General features: G+C 46.0%; 1 protein-coding gene across 1 annotated transcript in view; it reads left to right on the top strand.

The window, feature by feature from the left end:
• Positions 1-678: 678 nt before the first annotated feature.
• Positions 679-18,755, top strand: part of VWA5B1 (von Willebrand factor A domain containing 5B1) — an 88,098-nt gene continuing 70,021 nt past the window's right edge. The window contains 8 exon segments of the mRNA XM_006883674.1: positions 679-817; positions 2,909-3,061; positions 4,313-4,355; positions 4,357-4,581; positions 10,101-10,246; positions 11,901-12,032; positions 12,623-12,747; positions 17,302-17,478. Of these exon segments, the coding sequence (XP_006883736.1) occupies positions 679-817; positions 2,909-3,061; positions 4,313-4,355; positions 4,357-4,581; positions 10,101-10,246; positions 11,901-12,032; positions 12,623-12,747; positions 17,302-17,478 (1,140 nt within the window).

Raw genomic sequence — 18,755 nt, 5'->3', positions numbered from 1 at the left:
TGTTTCCTCTTCTGTCTTTGTAATGAATTTTCACTTTCTTCATGGATTATATTTTTTTATTTCAGCCCATAACTCATTTGCAGTCAGGAACCTCGCCAAAGTGCTGAGGAGCAAGGATGTCAGTGTAAAGACTAAGGTGAGCCTGATGCATGCCACGGTCTTTTCAATTACCTAATAAGCAACTGAGAGTTGGACAATGAGTAAAGAGGACAGAAGAATTGATGCCTTTGAGTTGTTGTGCTGGTGAAAGGCACTAAATACATCATGGATCGCCACGACAACAAATGAATATGTCTTGGAGAGAGTGTTTATGCTGTGGGCCTGAATGTTCCTTAAAGTAAAGAATGGTGAAACTTCATCTTTGGGTGTATTATTAGAAGGTGTTAGTAATTGGAGGAAAACCTCAAGTTCAGAAGAGTTGTAGGGTCATCAAAGGAGTTGGAGACCCTCAATGAGATGTATTGGCACAGTGATTGTGACAATGGGCTCTAGTGAGGCAGAGATGATGGATAGGGCAGGGTTCAGATCAGATCTTCATAGGATTGCTACATGGTGGAGGGAACCTAACAAGAACACTCACATTGGGAGGAAAGCATAATCCAATCTGTATCAGGATGTCTGTGCTTATTTCTCGCCTTTTTATCTCTTGCAGGTTCTGAGAGCTGAGGAGCCAGCAGAATGCCTGGCCTACTGAACCAGGCCACAGGGGCAGCCTTGCCCCTCACTGCATCCAGTGTCACTTCCTTTGTCAGTGGTTATGCTCTGGGCCTGACTGCCTCCCTCACCTATGGCAACCTGGAATCCCAACCCTTCCAGGGTAAGAACCCCTGTTGGGCCATCCCCAGGGTTACTCTATCCTCCAGACTAAATCTGTCCTCCCACCTTGGCTGCTTGACACTCTAACCTCTGAGTCTCAGTTTCTTCATCTGTAAAACGAGAATGATGTTTCTGCCCTGTGCATCTCAAAAGTTCATAACAAGTAAGGTTAAGATTTGAACCCAAGCTTGGGCTCAGCCCCAGTTCTTCATTCCAGAGCTTTCCATCTTTCATAAGGCAGACCCTTGTGTTAAATGGTTTGCCTGAACCTCCTTCAAGGACCCTCCCAATAATAGAGGCATGAAGAGTACACACACACACACACACACACACACACACACACACACACACACACGTGTTCTTGGTGCATCTCAGGCTGTATCCCTGGGGAAACTGCTGTGTAGCAAAATCAGCATGCTCTTCTCTGCCTGTCCCACCTGGGGCTGTGGCAGGCAGATGAGGTAATGCATGAAGCAGGACAGAATGGACCAGAAAGGAGTCTGCAAACACAAATCATCTGTGTGGATGGGTGTTTGTTCAGTCATGTGTAATTCAAAGTCCTCTCTTCATAGTTTAGAAGGGAATTACAGGGAGGCCTCTCCTAAGAAGGCGAGTGTAAAGATTCTGTAGGTAGATCACCTTTCTCAATGCAGTGACAAATGTCTTTAAGACAACTCTCCAGCCCACCTCAATGTTCTGAAGCCCTCCCCAATACCCAGGGGAACAACACTGCCCCAAAAGGTCCTGCAGGGAAACTTCTTTCCCCTCAGAAACCTTCTGAGCGGGCTTTAAAGCCCTGTTGGGGAACACTGGGGAGAAAAACATCGGTGGATTTGTGGTAGAATTCTTGCCTTTCATGAAGGATAATCCCGTTCAACCCAAACCAATGTCATACCTGGCCATTACTCATCTCTCAGTTGAGGTCTGTGTGTTACTATGATGCTGAAACAGCTTTCAGACTGAGAGGAGTAGGAGAGAAAGCCTCCAATGCTACTTCCAAAAATCAGTCAGTGCAAGTCCCATGAGTCACAACAATCTAAACAAGGTGGTGTGTGATTCCTTTGTACAGGAGATAATTAAGAGCTGGGGACTGACATGATGGCAGCCACTAGCAACAGGGAGCCTGGCTTAGAACAGGCCACATTTGTAAGCCAAGGGGGGTTGAATTACTGCACAACTATGAGACAGTCATTTGGCTTTCCACAAACAGAAATAATCTGTTGTCCCATTTCATAGAGGAGGAAACTGATGCTCAATGAAAGAGGAAGGCAGGGTTTGTGGAGAGCTCACCCAGGCCTAGCATCACTGTGTTGCCCCAATGTTATCAGGCAGATTAAATGAGGTAAGAGTGTACTACTCTGAGTGAAGCCTCCGAGTCATGCCACTGCTCCATAATTGCTTAGAAATGCAGAGTCTCAGGCCCTGCCTGAGCTCCTCAGTCAGAACCTGTAGGTGATTTGTGTGCACACCTGAGTATATTCGTGTGAATAACTGCTGAAATATAAGAGTGACACATATCACATGGCACAGAGCTCACTAAATGGTAGCAATCTTTCACTACTCTCAACAGCCCTAAATTTGGTTTTATTATCCTCACCTTAGGACTTAGAGGCTTAGAGAAAATAAGTATCTTATCCAAGTTGGTAAATAAGACAGGGTCTGGACTAGAACCCGAGTATCCCTCCTCCCATACCCTAACTCCTCAGCATCCCTGGTGGCAAATTCATGGTCATTGACCAACTGCATTGCAGGGATGTGCTTTATTAGAACTGCACATGGAAGTTAAATAAAACTTAGATTTCCAATTTTTCTTGCAAAATCAGAAGTTCTAAGCTATGTAGGACTCACATACCTGCAAAGTAAGCGTTAAGGAGCTTAGGAGAAGCTGTGAATCTTCCATTTGACCAACTGCACCCACATACCGGCTGTTTCACTTACCGAGTTGGCCCAGGTGAAGCCATTGGAGGCCCCAGGCCAGGTCCCTGCAGGGCCCTTTCTGACAGCATGAGCATCTTCCTGCATGCCAAATATAGAGGGCGGGGCATGCAAGGTGAGGCTGGGACATGTCACAATTTTGGACCTGCTTTTGCAGGCCTCTTCTTGTACCCCCTGGATGAGTACACCACAGTGATCGGCTTTGAGGCAGTGATCGACAAGCGAACCGTGACGGTACAGATCAAAGATAAAGCCAAGCTGGAGAGTGGTCAACTCAACGCCAGCTGTACCCGATCCCCAACAGTCACAGGTAAGGAGGCCAGAAGAGACCACGGCAGGGCCTGGATTGCCTTGAGGCTGCCTGGGCTGGAATGTCAGGCAAGGGCAACCTAGAAACTGTAGAGAGAGCACTGCGCAAAGAGCCAGGAATCCTGTGTGTCCTTAGGCCAGTAATCAACTCCTCTGAACCTCAAGTTCACTTCTCTGTATGTAACAGAGGTAACTATTTCTGTTCTTACCCTAAGCGTGTAATGAGGGTCAGACGAGCCTCCAAAAGCTTTGTGCAGATATCCCTGCAGAGCCAAAGAGTGTATCATTCAAGCTCAGAGGCTGTGAAATGACTTACACTCCTTATCCTGTTGCTTACTCGTCATGTGAGCTTACACAGAAAATAAACCCTATCTGTAAAATAGAACTAATAATGATAGCCACCTGATGATCAATGGAAAAAATTCAAGACAAGTACCCATCACAGTCCCTGGAATGAAAAAGTACTCAAAGAGCTGCTGAGGACAGCGAGGCTCATTCCCAGAGGGTCAGTAAGTAACTGGATCGAGGTCACACATCATGTATGTCACTGTTGGAGGCAGGATTTGAGCCCAGAACAAGTGTGACACAGTACGTGATTCTTACCTTTGGATCTATGACCAAGGTCAAGTTTTTCATCTGAAAGGTATTTTAACGAACACTTTCCATGTATGATGTCAAAGTTGCTTCTCGAGTCATTACAACCCCTCAGAGCCTGGAAGAATAGCAACCATGTGTCTTGGATAATCATAATAGGAAATAGATCTAGGCAGGAGAGGTCTGACTATGTAAGGAGAGGGAGAAAGGAGCCCAGGCAGAGCACAAGAGAAGTTTTCAGGGGATGAATGCGTAAGATTGATTCAGGAGGAATGAGGGGCTGGTCTTTCAGATAAAAGGAAAACATCTGAACAAAAGCTTGGATCGCAAGTGTCAGGGGATGTTCAAGTTTGGGTTTTGGGGAGGAGTAGAGTCAGTTAGGATAGAGACTGAACCTTCTTCTAGGTGTTTTTATGTAAGCCAAAATCTCTCATCCACAGCAAAATAAACAGCAAAGTACACAGGCCTGGACCAGGTCCCTGTGGATCCAGACCCTGATTCAACCCTTTCATTATGCTGCAACTTGGAAAATTCGAACCCCTAGAGTTATCCTTCTTTCCTGTCAGCAGAAAAGAGTTTTTCAAATTACCACACAGCGATCTTAGAGAGCACTAGCAATAACGTATGCACAGTCCCAGACGCCAGGCCCAGCTCCCAGGAAGCCCGCTTCCAGAAGATGCTTCCATTGCCCTTTGTTCCTGCATCAGGAAAGGTGGCCTTAGATGAGGACCTGGAACGGATCCTGTTCGTGGTCAACCTGGGGACCATCGGCCCCATGGAGAACGTGACCATCCTCCTGAGCACCTCGTCTGAGCTCCCAACTCTGCCCAGCGGGGCTGTGCGGGTCCTGCTGCCTGCTATCTGTGCTCCAACGGTGCCCCAGTTCTGCAAGGAGTATGCTGGCCCTTTGACCCAACATCCCGAAAGGTAAGAAGCTGCTGTCCAGGCAAGAGCCAGCTTCCTGAATAGGCAACACAGTTCGCTGGGGAAGCCAGGGCTGTGCATGGTCGAGGGGATAGGAAGGTGGGAGGTGAGGCTCGGCCCCACAGTTGTCACCATCGGGGTACCAGTTCCTCTCCTGCTTTCTTAGAACACATAGCAATCCCCTTGGCCTGTCCCAGAAGTTCTGGGATTTGGACCATTTTGGATTAGGGTATCCAAAATGTATTACCTCGTTCACTCAAGAACTGTTTTCTGAGTCTATCTGTGGGCTAGGGAGCTCTGATGACTTAGTGGTGAAGAGTTATGTTGCCAACCCAAAGGTAGGTGGTTCAACTCCACCATCTGCTCCACAGGCAAAGGTGGACATTCCTCTCCCACGCAGTTCATTTACAGCCTCTGAAAACCACTGGATGGTCAGCTATGCGTCGGTTCCAACTTGATGGCACATAACAACAATATGTCAGCTAGGCATTAGGGATACAGAGAGAATAAATTCATGGTTCTTGCTCTTTTAAAAACTTGAGGGGAGAGATCATTATCCGATTAATAGCACAAGTACTATGTAGCTCATTGTTGACATTCTTGCATGTATCATAAAGTTCAGTGAAGAAGCTTATTAGTCTAAGAGTATAAAAAGGGTCCAGAGGAAGGTAAGGGTCCTGTGAAGATGTGATGGTTTAGGTGAGGCCTCACCGGTGAGAAGGATGTATGTGTAGAGGAGTATTTCCATATGTGAGAGTAGCGGGGACAAAGGCCTTGAGGTTACAAGGACTGGTAGCAAAAACAGGACCTGAAGTATTGGGGGGTAGCATTTGTAGGAGGAAAACTACTACAGAGATGAGGATATAGCAAAGGAAATGCCCAATTAAAAGCCACACTGAGCTATAGGTAGGAGCAGCCAGTCAGGATAGACTGTACTTCCTGATGAGGAGGAAAGGAAAAAGCACCTACAACCGACCAAACCTGAGGAGGCAAGAGACTGAGTTGTTGTTGTTGTTGTGTGCCATCGAGTCAGAACTGACTCATAGCTGATTCTCCCACAGGTTTTCAGAGGCAGTAAATCTCACAAGGATTGATAGCCCATCTATCTCCTGCATAGCCGCTGGTAGATTTGAACAGTGTACCTTTGGGCTGGAAATACAGTTCTTTCCCACAAGACCACCAGAGCGTCCCTTGAGAGGTTGAGGGGGTGCCATTTTTAATTAGTTTGCTGCATACAGGAGATTTCACTAGAAGCCTTGAGTTTATTCACTGAAGACATATACCTTTTTTAAATCTAATCCATTTTAGTAAAAAAATAACAATTTAAGTTGATTACCAGCTAAACTACTCAACCCCTCACCCCAACTCTCACCACAAACCTTTAAGCCAAGTTGATCTTCAGGAAGTTGTGCCATAGTAATCATATAGTTACCAGTCCCAGGGCTCTGAGATGAGTGGGGACGTGTGCTCATTGGGCTGAAGGGACAGGGACATAGAAGACACTGTCAGGATAGAGGGCTAACCTATTAGAATGCTAAGAGGGACAAGAGCCTCCCTCAGCGGTCAGCCTGGAAAGTGCTCCTCAATCACTCCACCAATAGACATTAGACACCTACTGTATGCCAGGCAGGGACCTCTGTTGCTCACCCAAAGGCTGCTCCTCTCTAGCGGTTCTAATCCACTAGCAGCTCCATGGAAGAAAGATGAGCAAGCTCCTTTCATGCAGTTTACATCCTTGGAAATCTCCTGGAGAGGCAGCTGTGAGTCAGTTCTGACTCGACAGCAATGAGTTTGAGGATTTTTTGGTTGGGTTTGTTCGGGGTTTTTTTTTTTAATATACCAGTCACTGTTCTGAGTGGGGGGGATACAGCAGTAAACCAGACAAAGCCCCTGCCCTAGTGGGGCTAACATTCAAATAGAGGGAGAGAGAGAGAAGACTCAGACAATAATTAAACCCGTAAGCATGTGGCATTTCCGATGACAAGTTCTATAAAGATAGGTGATATGGGGATAGAGAGAGACAAGACGGAATCGGGGCTATTTTAGACAGAAGTTAGGCAATATTTGAGTTAGGCCAAAATGAAAGGGGCTGGTCGTGGAAGTACCTGGAGAAAAGCATTCTGGGTAGAGGGAGGAGCATATGCAAAGGCCCTGAGGCAGAAGGCTTATCTCACAGAGTAACTGAGAGATAAGAGAGGTTGTTGTTGTTGTTGTTATGTGTCATGGAGTCGCTTGTGACTCTTAGTGACCCTATGTACAACAGCCCTAAACCCTGTTCTATCCTGTGCCAATCTCACTGCCTCTGACACACCCATCCCAATTACCCCAGTCACTGAGTCAATCCACCTCATAGAGGGTCTTCCCCTCTTGCGCTGCCCCTCCACCCTCCCTAGCATGATGTCCCTCCCCTCTTGAGCTGTCATTCCACCCTCACAAGCATGATGTATAAAAGAGATTGTTGTTGTTGTTATGTGCCGTTGAGCCGTTTGCGACTCATAGCGACCCTATGTACTACAGCCCTAAACCCTGTGCCAATCGCACTGACTCTGACACCCCCATCCCAATTACCGCAGTCATTGAATCAATCCATCTCATAGAGGGTCTTCCCCTCTTGTGCCTTCCCTCCACCCTCCCAAGCATGATGTCCCTCTCCAAGGACCTGTCCCTCCTTGCAACATGCCCAAAGAGAGATTACACAGGTGAATGGGGAGCTTTGAAGGCTCAGTGAGAACATTGTAGGCACAGCAGAGAGATGTTGGTCTAGCCTATATTCCAGTCTCAGATGAGGGAATACCAATGTTATGTCCTTGAAGTACTATGCTAGGTGCCCAGCCTTGTGTGTTGAAGAGTCAAGATTGAGTGGGACTGGGGATATTCAGGACCTCAGTGGGTCAAAGAATGAAAGAGGTTCAGCAGGCCCTACTGCCGCTACACTGATTCAGAGAGGCTCACTCTCTACTATTCCAGCAGATCAAGTTAGTAGTGATGCTCTCTACTAAGTCCCTAAGGACCTTAAGATAGCTCCAACAGAAAAAAGAATAAGTGGATAATACCAAATGTTAGCAAAGACATGTGGGTGTAAGGTGCCTTCGAGTCAAGTACTACTCATAAGAACCCTATAAACAATAGATCTGAATCCTGTCCTATCTTGTTCACTGCTTGTCAAAGTGGATTCTGAGACAGACAACAGGCGAGCAATCCGGTAAAGTGCCCTTTGCCCTGATAAAATGGCTGTAGAGCTGTTGTTGTTGTTATGTGCCATCGAGTCGCTTGCAACTCATAGAGACCCTATGTACAAGAGCCCTAAACCCTGTTCTATCCTATGCTAACCTCACCGTCTCTGACACACTTTACTTCCACCACCCCAATCACAGAATTGATGCATCTTTTTTTAAATAAAATTTTAATTTTATTGTGATTTTAACAAATGTTTACAGAAAAGTTATATTTTCTTTTTCTTTTTTTTTTTTTACTGGTTTCATTCACTCATTCATTCATTGCTGCACGTTTCTACCCCCTCTCCTTCCCTTCCCCCTCATCAAGTTCACTTTTTTAAAAAAATATGCATTCTTTGTTGCACAATTACTTCCCTCCTTCCATCTTGTTCAGATAGAAAATAGACCTAGACTCCCTAGGGGTTCATTTGGAAGACAACACAAACATTATCACACAGTAGATTATAGTCCAACTAGTTATTCTTTGCTTTCCTCTAATAGTTGTTATGGTGGAGTGTCTGATACAATCCATTATACAGTGTTTAGTAACAATGTGGAGGATTGGACTCAAATAGAAGCTTAGAAGAAGAAAGGCCGGGCTGCCACAATGGGCTCTTTTGTGTCAGGAAGTGTGAAGACGGCACAGGATAGAATAGGGTTCAGATCTTCTGTTCAAAAGGTCACTATGAGTTGTACTCAACTCAATGGCACCTAACAACAACAGTGTCAGCACAGCATGTGACATGAAGAAATAAACCCATCCTTGTAGCACTATGTTGTTAGTTGCTCTATCTTCAATTCTAAGTCATCCTATGTCCATATGTGCAGAATATAACTGCCCCATAGAATTTTCAAGAATCGATCCATCTTATCTAGGGTCTTCCCCTCCTGCACTTTCCCTCCACTCTCCCAAACATGATGTCCCTTTCCAAGGACCAGTCCCTCCTTGCAAAATGCCCCAAGTATGCCAGATGAAGCTTCAGAATCCTTGACTCCAAGGAGCAGCCCAGCTTCACCCTCTCCAGGATACAGATAAAAATCTTTATAATGGTGCTTTTTGTGGATCTAGAGCGGTGAGGGCAGCCTAACTGTCCATCACGAGGGGAGCACATACGTGCACTGTGATGGAGATTCCCAAACAACACAGTGTTAGCAAGCATTTTGGTTCACAGTCTTCCAGACAGAACTTAAAACTAGTGTTAGATGTTGGAAGAGAATTCTAATAAATGCAGTCTCGTCATTTAAAATGTCATCACCCCCAAAGGCCACCATGTATTTTACAAAGATATGTGGTATTTGAATAGTACAAACTGTTCAACACTACTTGCAAGTGTTCAACACTTACTGAAAGGTTAATGGTTCATTATCTACCCAGAGGCACTAGAAGAGGGGTCTGGAGATCTGCTTCTGAAAGACCAAAGCATTGAACACCCTATAGAACACCGCTCTGCTTTGCAGATGTGGGGTCATCATGAGCTGAGGTTGACTAGACAACACCTAACAACCACAACATGCCTATTGAAGGACATCTAGCAAACTCATGAGGAGGGTGGGTGTTCAAAGGGAGTCATACTAACCTAATGATGGCACCTCTCTGGTAGTTTAGATCTACCAGCCACTCTTGTAGGAGAAAGATGGGAAATCTCTTCCATGAAAATCCACTGGAGGGTCAGCTATGAGTTGGTTCTTATGTAACAGCAGTGAGTTTGTTTTATGTAAGGGAGAGAGAGGAGGTAAGATCAGAGATGTAGGAGATAAAACAAAAGAAAGGGACTAAGAAACTCAAGCCTCCAGCATATGACAGACACACAGCTAGGCACAGGCTCATAGATTCACATCAGTTTCTTAAATGTTATCCCCATTTAATGAATAAGAAACTCAAGACAGAGTAGAAATGACTTGACCACAGAAGCAGTACCAAATGGAGCCTGACAGTGAGGATTTCAGTTCTTTTAAGTCTTAATTGTGTGATCTTGGATTAGTCATCTCCCCTCATTGAACCTTAGTTTCCCCATATGGAAAATGAGGCCATGATACCTTCCTCTGAAAATCATCCTGAGAAAGACATGAAATGTTGTGCATGCTGCCAGTCCATCACAGGTGTTCCACCAAAGTACCCAGGCCTATTCTGGGGGCAGGTGGAAGTGGGAAGTAAGGGACAAGGGTGAGGGGATATTCCTCAGTCCTCTTGATAGGTTTTGGCACAATTGCTAGGACTTCCTAGGCCCCCTGTCTCCTCATCTTTCTACTCTGGCCTCCTGCCCATGCCCTGACTATGACCTTTGCTTCCCCTCTGTCCCCTCCCAGCAAAGACAGGCAGTGCACTGGCGCCCGGACCCCGGAATCCTGGAACAAACTGGATCTAGTGAATCTTCTGAACACTGAGGTCTCCAACCCCATGGAATATGAGTTCAGCTTCCAGCTGGAGATCCGTGGACCTTGCTTGCTGGCAGGTGAGAGGGACCTGTCCTGTCCAGACCAGGGGCGGGTGCTGGAGAGAAGACTTGAGGATCCCAGGTGGGGAAACTAAAGACCAAAAGCTGCGAGGGGAGAGTGAAAAAGGCCAGGGCATAGGGAGCAAGGGAGTCACTGAGCCAGATGGAGGACAACTTGAAACAGAAAGCATTAGGACTCCTGCTTTTTTTAAAAAATTGTTATTATTTTTGTGTGTGTACCGTCAAATCGGATCTGACTGGTACTGGACGATATTGTCCCTCCTTCCCCGGCAGAGAATCTGGTGGATTCGAACCATGCACCTCTGGGATTGCAGTGCAGCTTCCTGCCACTAGGCCACCAGAGCTCCCCGGCTCCTTCTTTTTTTACTTACCCAACCGCAGCCTGGAGGATGAGTCCTCAGAGGAATAGTTTTCCTCTGAGTTTTACCCCAGTGGTTTCCTGGGGAAATTTCCATCAAGAAATGATGTCTTTTTGGACCTCTCCTGGAGATCAAAGTCCTAAAGCTGCTTCGTGTTTCTCTCCTTGTCCAGAGACCAAAAGAACCTGGGGAATTTTCTAAACATGAATGCCCAGAGATCACCCTGAGAGATTACAGTGAAATATCCTGGGATGTGTATGGGTATCAGAATATTCAAAAGCTCCCCAGGTGATTGCAATGTGCAGCCAGGACTGAGAACTGTAGCTATAATGATTCTCCTCCCCATCCCACTTAGGTTTTTAAAGGGCGCTAGGATTGTGGTTCCTTGCTGGTGTGTGCTCTCCTAAATCAATATTACACCCTAATGCAAGACTTCACCCCTACTGGATGCCAAGGAAGAGTCCTGGTGATGCAGTGGTTTAAGTGTTGAACTGCTAATTGACAGTTTAGTGGTTCAAACCTACCAGCTGCCCCATCACAAACAAGTAAAGCAATCTGCTTCCACAAATATCTCAACCATGGGAAACCCTGTATGGTAGTTCTCTGTCTGAAGGGCTCTTTTGAATCAGAATTGACACAGTGGCTGTGGTTTTGGTTTTGGTTTGAATCCAGAGGCCAGAACTGGAAGGAATATTAGATGCCACCTATTCAAGCTCACATTCCTTGGTGGCAACATGAGTTAAGCGCTGGGCTGCTAACCAAAACGTTGGTGGTTCAAACCCACCAGCTACCCTGTGGGAGAAAGATTGGATAGTCTGCTTCTGTTTCAGGTTTTATCTTTAGAAACCCTATGGACAGTTCTGCTTTGTCCTACTGGTCACTAAAAGTCAGAACTTGGGGAGCTCTGGTGGACTACTGACAAGAAGCTGCTCTGCAATCCCAGACTTATGCAGTTCAAATTCACCAGATGCTTTGCTGGAGGAGAGGCAATCTCCTCCTGTACCAGTCAAATCCGATTTGACAGTACACACACACACAAAAAAAAAATAAAATAAAATAAAGTCAGAGCTGACTCCGTGGTAATGAGCTTAATTTAAATATTTAACCCACATTTTTCACTTGGGGAAATTGAGGCCCAGAAAGAGGGGGGAAACTCATGGTCACACAGCAGGTTGGGATTCTGACAGGGCTGGAATGCCACTCATCATCCCTGGCCTGGTTGACAGTGTGCCTTTCCAAGCCCCTTCTTTTTGGGGATCCTGAATCTATCTTTGATTTTCTGTGCCACCCAGGAGTGGAAAGTCCCACCCATGAGATCCGCGCTGACGCCGCCCCCTCTGCTCGCTCAGCCAAGAGCATCATCATCACCTTGGCCAACAAGCACACCTTTGACCGGCCCGTGGAGATCCTCATCCATCCCAGTGGTAGGGGGAATAATGTGGGGGTCCTGGAATAACTGGGGGAGGACAGGGGCACCAGGTCTGTGGGAGACGGGACATGTGAGCCTTTGACCAGCATCTAACCAGGACTGCTGAACAGGAGGGAAATTCATTATTGCCTCCTCAGAAACTTGGCTCTAACTGGAAAAATTGAATGTTTTTTGCCCTCATTCTAACTCCAAAGACCCTAAGGTCTTATCTACCTACTGGAGCATTTGTCCTCTGGGGTAGCTCAATAAAAGATCATCAAAGCCCTGAGTGCATTGAGACCTTGTAGCTTCAGTGAGGAGTCCTTTTATCTTCTTTTTACAAGAATTCACAGACCATCAGGACCTTAAAGTTCATTTAGTCCAGTCCTTTCCCCATCCTATAGATGGGTAAGCTAAGACTCAGAGAGGGGCAGCCAATCACTCCCAGCTAAAGAGTCTTTCCATGACCCCAGACTTCTTTGTCTAGCCAGGGATGACACCCCCTCTTTCATATGGGAGTCCCATTACCTGGGAAGACCTTGCTCTAAACCCTGGCTCCTTGCATCTCTCCACCACCACTGAGTGTTGGTCTCCTCATCTCTGCAGAGCCCCACATGCCACATGTCCTCATGGAGAAAGGGGACATGACCCTAGGAGAGTATGAGCAACATTTGAAGGGAAGAACAGACTTCATAAAAGGGATGAAAAAGGACAGCAGTGCAGAGCGAAAGGTGAGGGAAACAAAACAGAGAGTGGGTGGTGGCGAGGCTGGGCTGGCACTGAGCATTTGGTTTTCCTGGAACCTGGAGGAGATTGAGACAAAGATGGAAGAGAGGACTTGTCCAGGTTCACCTGTAAAGCTGGTGGCAAATTCTGAACGAGAAGCGCTTTTCCCCCCCATATCTCTCTTCAGTGGGTTGAGACACTGGGACATACGTAAAGAATGGACTTCTCAATGTAACAGTCCCTGGACTCTGTCCTCTTGTCTCCATCTCCTGCCAGGTCACCTTTCACTAGATCCATCTTCAAGCCCAAGTTGTTGTCAGGTCCTATTGAGCTTGTCTCTTACTCATGGAGACCTCTTGCACAACAGAATAAAATACTATCTGATCCTGTATCATCTCTGTGATTTGTTAGGGATCAGACTGACCCATATGGTTTTCAGTGGCTGATTTGGGGAATTAGGTCACCAGGCCTTTCTTTCTAGTCTCTTAGTCTGAAAACTTTGCTGAAATCTGGTTAACAGCATAACACACAAACCACTACTATACAGGCAGGTGGTAGCTGTATTTCAAGTCCATAGCTGGTATTTGAACTCCAATCTTCCTCAAGGAAGGCAAGAAGTCAGTCTACCATTGAACCACTCTAGTCCAGGTGAAATCGAAGACTAATGGCAGAAGCAACTTGAATCTTCTCCATTCTACTCCAACCCAAGGATACTATAGCTGGGTACCCTCTCAGTCCCATCTTTAATTCCTAGGCCTCCCTCTTTTCACCTTCTAAGAGACCCCTTTGTTTTGCCAACTGTGTGGCCCTTGCTCTGTGTACAGAATAAAGGCAAAGCAAGAAAAGGTGGAGAAAGCTCCTTTCCCTCTGTACTCCCCTGCCTCCACCCCGTGGAGCTGAGGGCTGAGAAGACTCTAGCACTGGAGGCTGGAGATAGGAAGCTGAGAGGCAGGCACAGGTACAGCCGGCAACTTTTGCTCATGGCCCTGCACATCTTGCCAATCCCTGAGGCCAAGATGGGTCAGAGGATGATGACTGTTTATTGGCCCTCCAATAAAGATTCTGATGCAGACTCTGAAATCTGACATCCATAAATAACTAATGAGCTAGAAGCAGGAGAGGATTGGTATCTTGCACTGGGTTTGGTGACAATGAGGCGAAGCAATTCAAATAGGCCATGTGGTGGCAGTTAAGCTGAGTTTACAGGCCCTGCCATCTCCTGCTGGACCAGCTGGTGGAGGGGGATGGTGAGGTGGGAAGTGGGTGGGGAATAATAGCTGTATCAGTGCAAATGTCACCCCCCTATTAAAGATATCCCTGCAATCACCTATCTTCCCAGAAGTGGTCTCTCACCCAAATGAGTGGACTGGGAGAAGAGACTGGAGCCAGGTGCACAGAGTGGGGGTGGCAATGCCAAGAGTGTCACTGAGTTTGAAAACTGCAGAATGTAGCGGGGGTGGTGGTGGGGACGACAAAGGGAAACACAATGTGCCTCCCAAGCCTGGGGTGGCTGCCCTGCCTGCTGCGCATTAAATCAATTAGCTCTGGGGCCGCTGAAGCAAATGAGAATTAATTTGCCACCTTGGGTTGCTTATGCAAATGACGTGTATTCTCACAAGCTCCAGGGATGACAGCGATCAACCCGCAGCTGTGGAGAAGTGATGAGTTTATTGTAATTGGATAATGGCAGCTTGAGAGGAGACATTAGAGGCAGCAGAGCCAGGCACCCCTCCCCTCTGAACGGCAGAAAGCAGGTTCTCAGAGGTGGCTCCTCTCCCTGGCAGATGGGGCTGTGGCTGCCCCAGGTTCTCTATCAAAAGAGCCAGACTGGGCAGTGGCCTGTGGCAACGGGGATCCATGCAGGAGGGAGATAGGGGTAGAGTGGGGACATCCAGAGGACAAGCATCAATCAGGAGGAGTGGATGGGTAGGGCAAGCTGTCAAAAATCATTATTCAGCAAAGACAGAACGAATGATACAGGGAGGAACACCATGTATGTACATGAAAAAGAGACCACAGAGTGAGAGCAAGATCAGAAATACCCACAAAGGAGCACACATAATTCACCCAGTTTTATTCATTCAATGAACACCAAGTATGCTCTGTTCTAAGCATTGGAGTTAAAGCACGGGAAATGATACATTCCTTGTCTTCATGGAGTGTACAGTCTAGAATGGACAGACAGGCGAGCCATAAACAAATGAAGAAGATCAGGTGGAAAAGGGATGAAGAGCATGTAAAAGCAAAACAGGGGAATAGCATAATGAGAGCTAGGAAGAAAGCCTGTCTGAGGAGGAGAGCTGGCAGATGGCACAGAACCCGCCATAAGAAGAGCGAATAGCAAGTACCATATGTGTGCAAGGACAGAGGAGCAGGACAGTGGTGACCTATCAGAGAAACACAAAGGAGGCTTCTGTGTTTTAGACCCAAGGAGCAGGTGGGGCAACGATGAGATTGGCAAGCTGGCAGCAACCAGACCACGTAGGTCTTTGTAAACCATGGTGCAGAGCATAAGCTTGCAGAGCAAGAAAATCACAAGATAGATTGCTCTGACTGGCAATTAAAAGGTGAAAGAAGAGGCTGGTAACAGTCCACTGCAAAAGTCCAAGCAAGAGATGACACTGCCCTGAGCTTGGTGCTGGCAGTACAGGCAGGGAGGAGGAAACAACTTTGAGATGTTTTAGATGTAGAATTGACAATTCTTTGCTAAAAGATTAAATGAGGTCGACGGAAAAGAATCAAATGAAATTCCAATGGGATTTTGTTTGAACAGCTTGGTGGATGATGATGTCTTCTATTGAGATGAGGAAAAGACTCAAATAGACAGAAACTGAGAAATGGTCACAAAGAAATATATGTACACACAGAGACAGACAGATGAAGAGTCAGAGTGGAGAGAGGAGTGGTGAGGATGGTGGAAATGAAATTTAAAACGGAGGAAGAGGGTCAAATTAATCATCAGAGTGTCAGGGCCAGCCAAGAGGCCACACAAAAACGATAAGGAACTAAGTTAGTGCCCTTCTTTTAATATTCTCTGCATTCTTCTCTATACCAGATTCTATGTTAAGCCCAACCAAACCCATTACCATCGAATCTATTCTAGTTCACAGCATCCCTATAGAACTGTCCCATGGGTTTCTTAGTCTGTGTTTTTGGAAGCAAGCTGTCATATTGTTCTGCCTTGCATCAGTTGGTATGTTGAGTTTGGACTACCAACTTTTCTGTTAGTAGCTGAGTCCTTAAGCACTATATTACCAAGACTGTCAACCCTATTTAAACCAGGAAATGCAGAAGATTAGGTATGGCCTAGTGAGAGGAGAGACAAAGATAAAAGCAAAAGTCTGCAAGAAAGCATGAGAAGGAATGGGCCCTAGAACAAACAACAATAATGGCAACAGATATCATGATAGATACTGTTTAGAGACAGTTATTTTTTCTGGCAGCAGAGACCTCCATAAGCATCACATATAATTCCCAAAACAGCACTATGAGGTCTATACTCTTACACTCCTTCGTAAGTGGAGAAATGACACTATTAAGTCCACTTAGAAGATTAGGGGGTATTAGTTATCTAACTGAAAGGTCAGCTTATCAAACCCACCAGCTACTCCAGTGGAGAAAGATGAATAGTCTCCTTCTATTAAGATGTGGAGCCTTAGGAACCCTATGAGTCAGCATCAACTCTACAGTTGTGGGTTGGGTTTGGGGTTTTGGAAGATAAGAGTAAGTTTTACAAACAGGTAAAGTTGAAGAACAAGTAGGGATTTATCAGTGGGAAAGAATGAATAAAACAGGAAAGCAAAACTCCCAGCCATGGTGAACCAAAGTGGCTCCCACACTGAGTCACTTGGGTTCATCTTCACACTGAAATAGATGGAGGCCCTAGGTAGTGCTAACAGTTAATGCATTTGGCTGCGAATAAAAGGTTGGAGATTCAAGGTCTACTTCTGAAAAATCAGCCATTAAAAAAATCCTTGGAACACGATACACACTGACACATATGGGGTAACCATGAGTAGGAATCAAGTGATGGCAACTGGTCTTGGCTGATGAAAAGTAAAAAGAACACTAATTAACCAAGGACCTGCAGGTGTGCCGGGGGCTTTTTTTTAGGTGTTAACTGTGTTCATCCTCACAATCTCCATAAGAAGTAAATGGAAACAGATCAAAAGAGGGATTTGCCCCAGATCAAATCACTAAATAGTGAAAGAGCTGAGATTTAAACTCAGATCTTTCTTCCTCCAAATCTCATGTCTTCCATTGCATTCTGAACCTCTAGTAAGTGTGGCAGTAAGAAACAGATAGCTGGAAGTCTTTCACATAGAGTATGAGTGTTGGTGGTGGTGTTATGTGTGGTCCAGTCGACTATTATTCATGGCAACCCTGTGGACAACAGATGGAATCCATGCCCTATCCTACGCCATCCTCAGAATCTCCACTATGCTCAGGTCCATCATTGCAGGCATTGTGTTTGTTACTATTTGATGAGTCACAGGGTCTCAGGAATGTCTTTGGATCCTTTGATTTCCCAAGTGAGAGGATGTCTCATTCTCTTCCAGACAGAAATCATCAGGAAACGTCTCCACAAGGACATTCCCCATCACTCTGTCATCATGCTCAACTTCTGTCCTGACCTCCAGTCAGTTCAGTCAAACCTGAGAAAGACCCATGGGGAGTTCATCTTCCTCATTGACAGGAGCGGCAGCATGAGTGGGATCAATATCCTCCGTGTCAAGGTACCTGGTGAGAGGGTCCTGCAGTAGATCCCTGTTGGTGGTGGTCACTATTGAGCCAGTTCCAATCCACAGTAATTTTAGTGTTGTTGGGTGCTGTGGAGTCAGCTCCAACTCATAATGAACACATGACAGAACAATACCCTGCCCTGATCCTATGTCATCTTGACAATTTCTGTTGTGCTTACGCCCTGTCACTGTGTCAATCCATCTCACTGAGAGTCTTCTTCTCTTTTGCTGATCTTCTACTTTGCTAAGCACAATATACTTCTGTAGGGAATTTAGGTACAACAGAAATTTAGATGGGGGGGGAAAAGTAGGTGCATTGCCTGATTCTGCATGATCCTCACAAATGCTAGACTGTGCACCTTTGCAAATGTTGCACATAAGTAGTAGTTCCCTCTGGCTGCTTTAACAAGGCACCACAAAGTTCTTGTTGTTAGGTGTCATCAAGTTGAGTATGACTCATAGCAACCCTATGAATAACTATCCTGAAACCTGCCCTATCATGTGCAATTCTCACCATATTTGAGACACTAAAGGTCATTGCTGAAATTACAGTGGCAATCCATCTCACTGGGGTCTTCCTCTCCTTAACTGACTCTCCAACTTTCCAAGGAATAGCCTCACCTAGATGCATGGCCAAAGTATGAAAGACAAAGCTTCGTCATCCTTGCCTCCAAGGAGAACTCTGGCTGCACCCTTTCTAGGACATATCTGTTTGTTCTTTGGCAGTCCATGAGATATTCACTACTCTTCTCCAGACCGTAACTCAGAGGCATCAATTTTTCTTCCCTAATTTTCTTGATCAGTTAATGCCCATCTTGCCAGAATTCCATCAGCTTTATTAACAATCACACTTTCAAGGCAAAACATTCAGTCCCAAGCCTGTGTCAGCCCAAGAAACAACATCCGTATACAAGATATAGAGGAGACCTAACCTCACCTTGGAAATTATTGCATTGTGCTATCAGTGTGGTACAAAAGGAAGAGCAGAGACCCTAAGGCACAAAATTATATCTGTGCATCATAAGTTCAGGGGCAAGAACCCTTCCCCAGTACTGCCTCAAGCAAAAATAATTTCCTGAAGCTGGTATATGGAATTTGGACTAACATTCTCCTAAACATAAGATAGGCATGTGACTTCATCCATAGCCACTGGTGAGAGTCAGCGCCCAGAGCCATCAGGGGCTTTAAGCTCGTTGCCCACTGCTGTGGTGTGGACAGCTGAAACCCAGGCCCCGACAGGCCCCTGGGGGGGGGGGAACCCAGACTCTACT

The sequence above is a fragment of the Elephantulus edwardii genome, unplaced genomic scaffold, assembly GCF_000299155.1.
Source record: "Elephantulus edwardii isolate Elephantulus edwardi_28Jun2011 unplaced genomic scaffold, EleEdw1.0 scaffold00028, whole genome shotgun sequence".
Lineage (NCBI taxonomy): Eukaryota > Metazoa > Chordata > Mammalia > Macroscelidea > Macroscelididae > Elephantulus > Elephantulus edwardii.
Note: the sequence above shows the minus strand (reverse complement) of the source record. Positions and strands in the feature narration are given on the sequence as shown.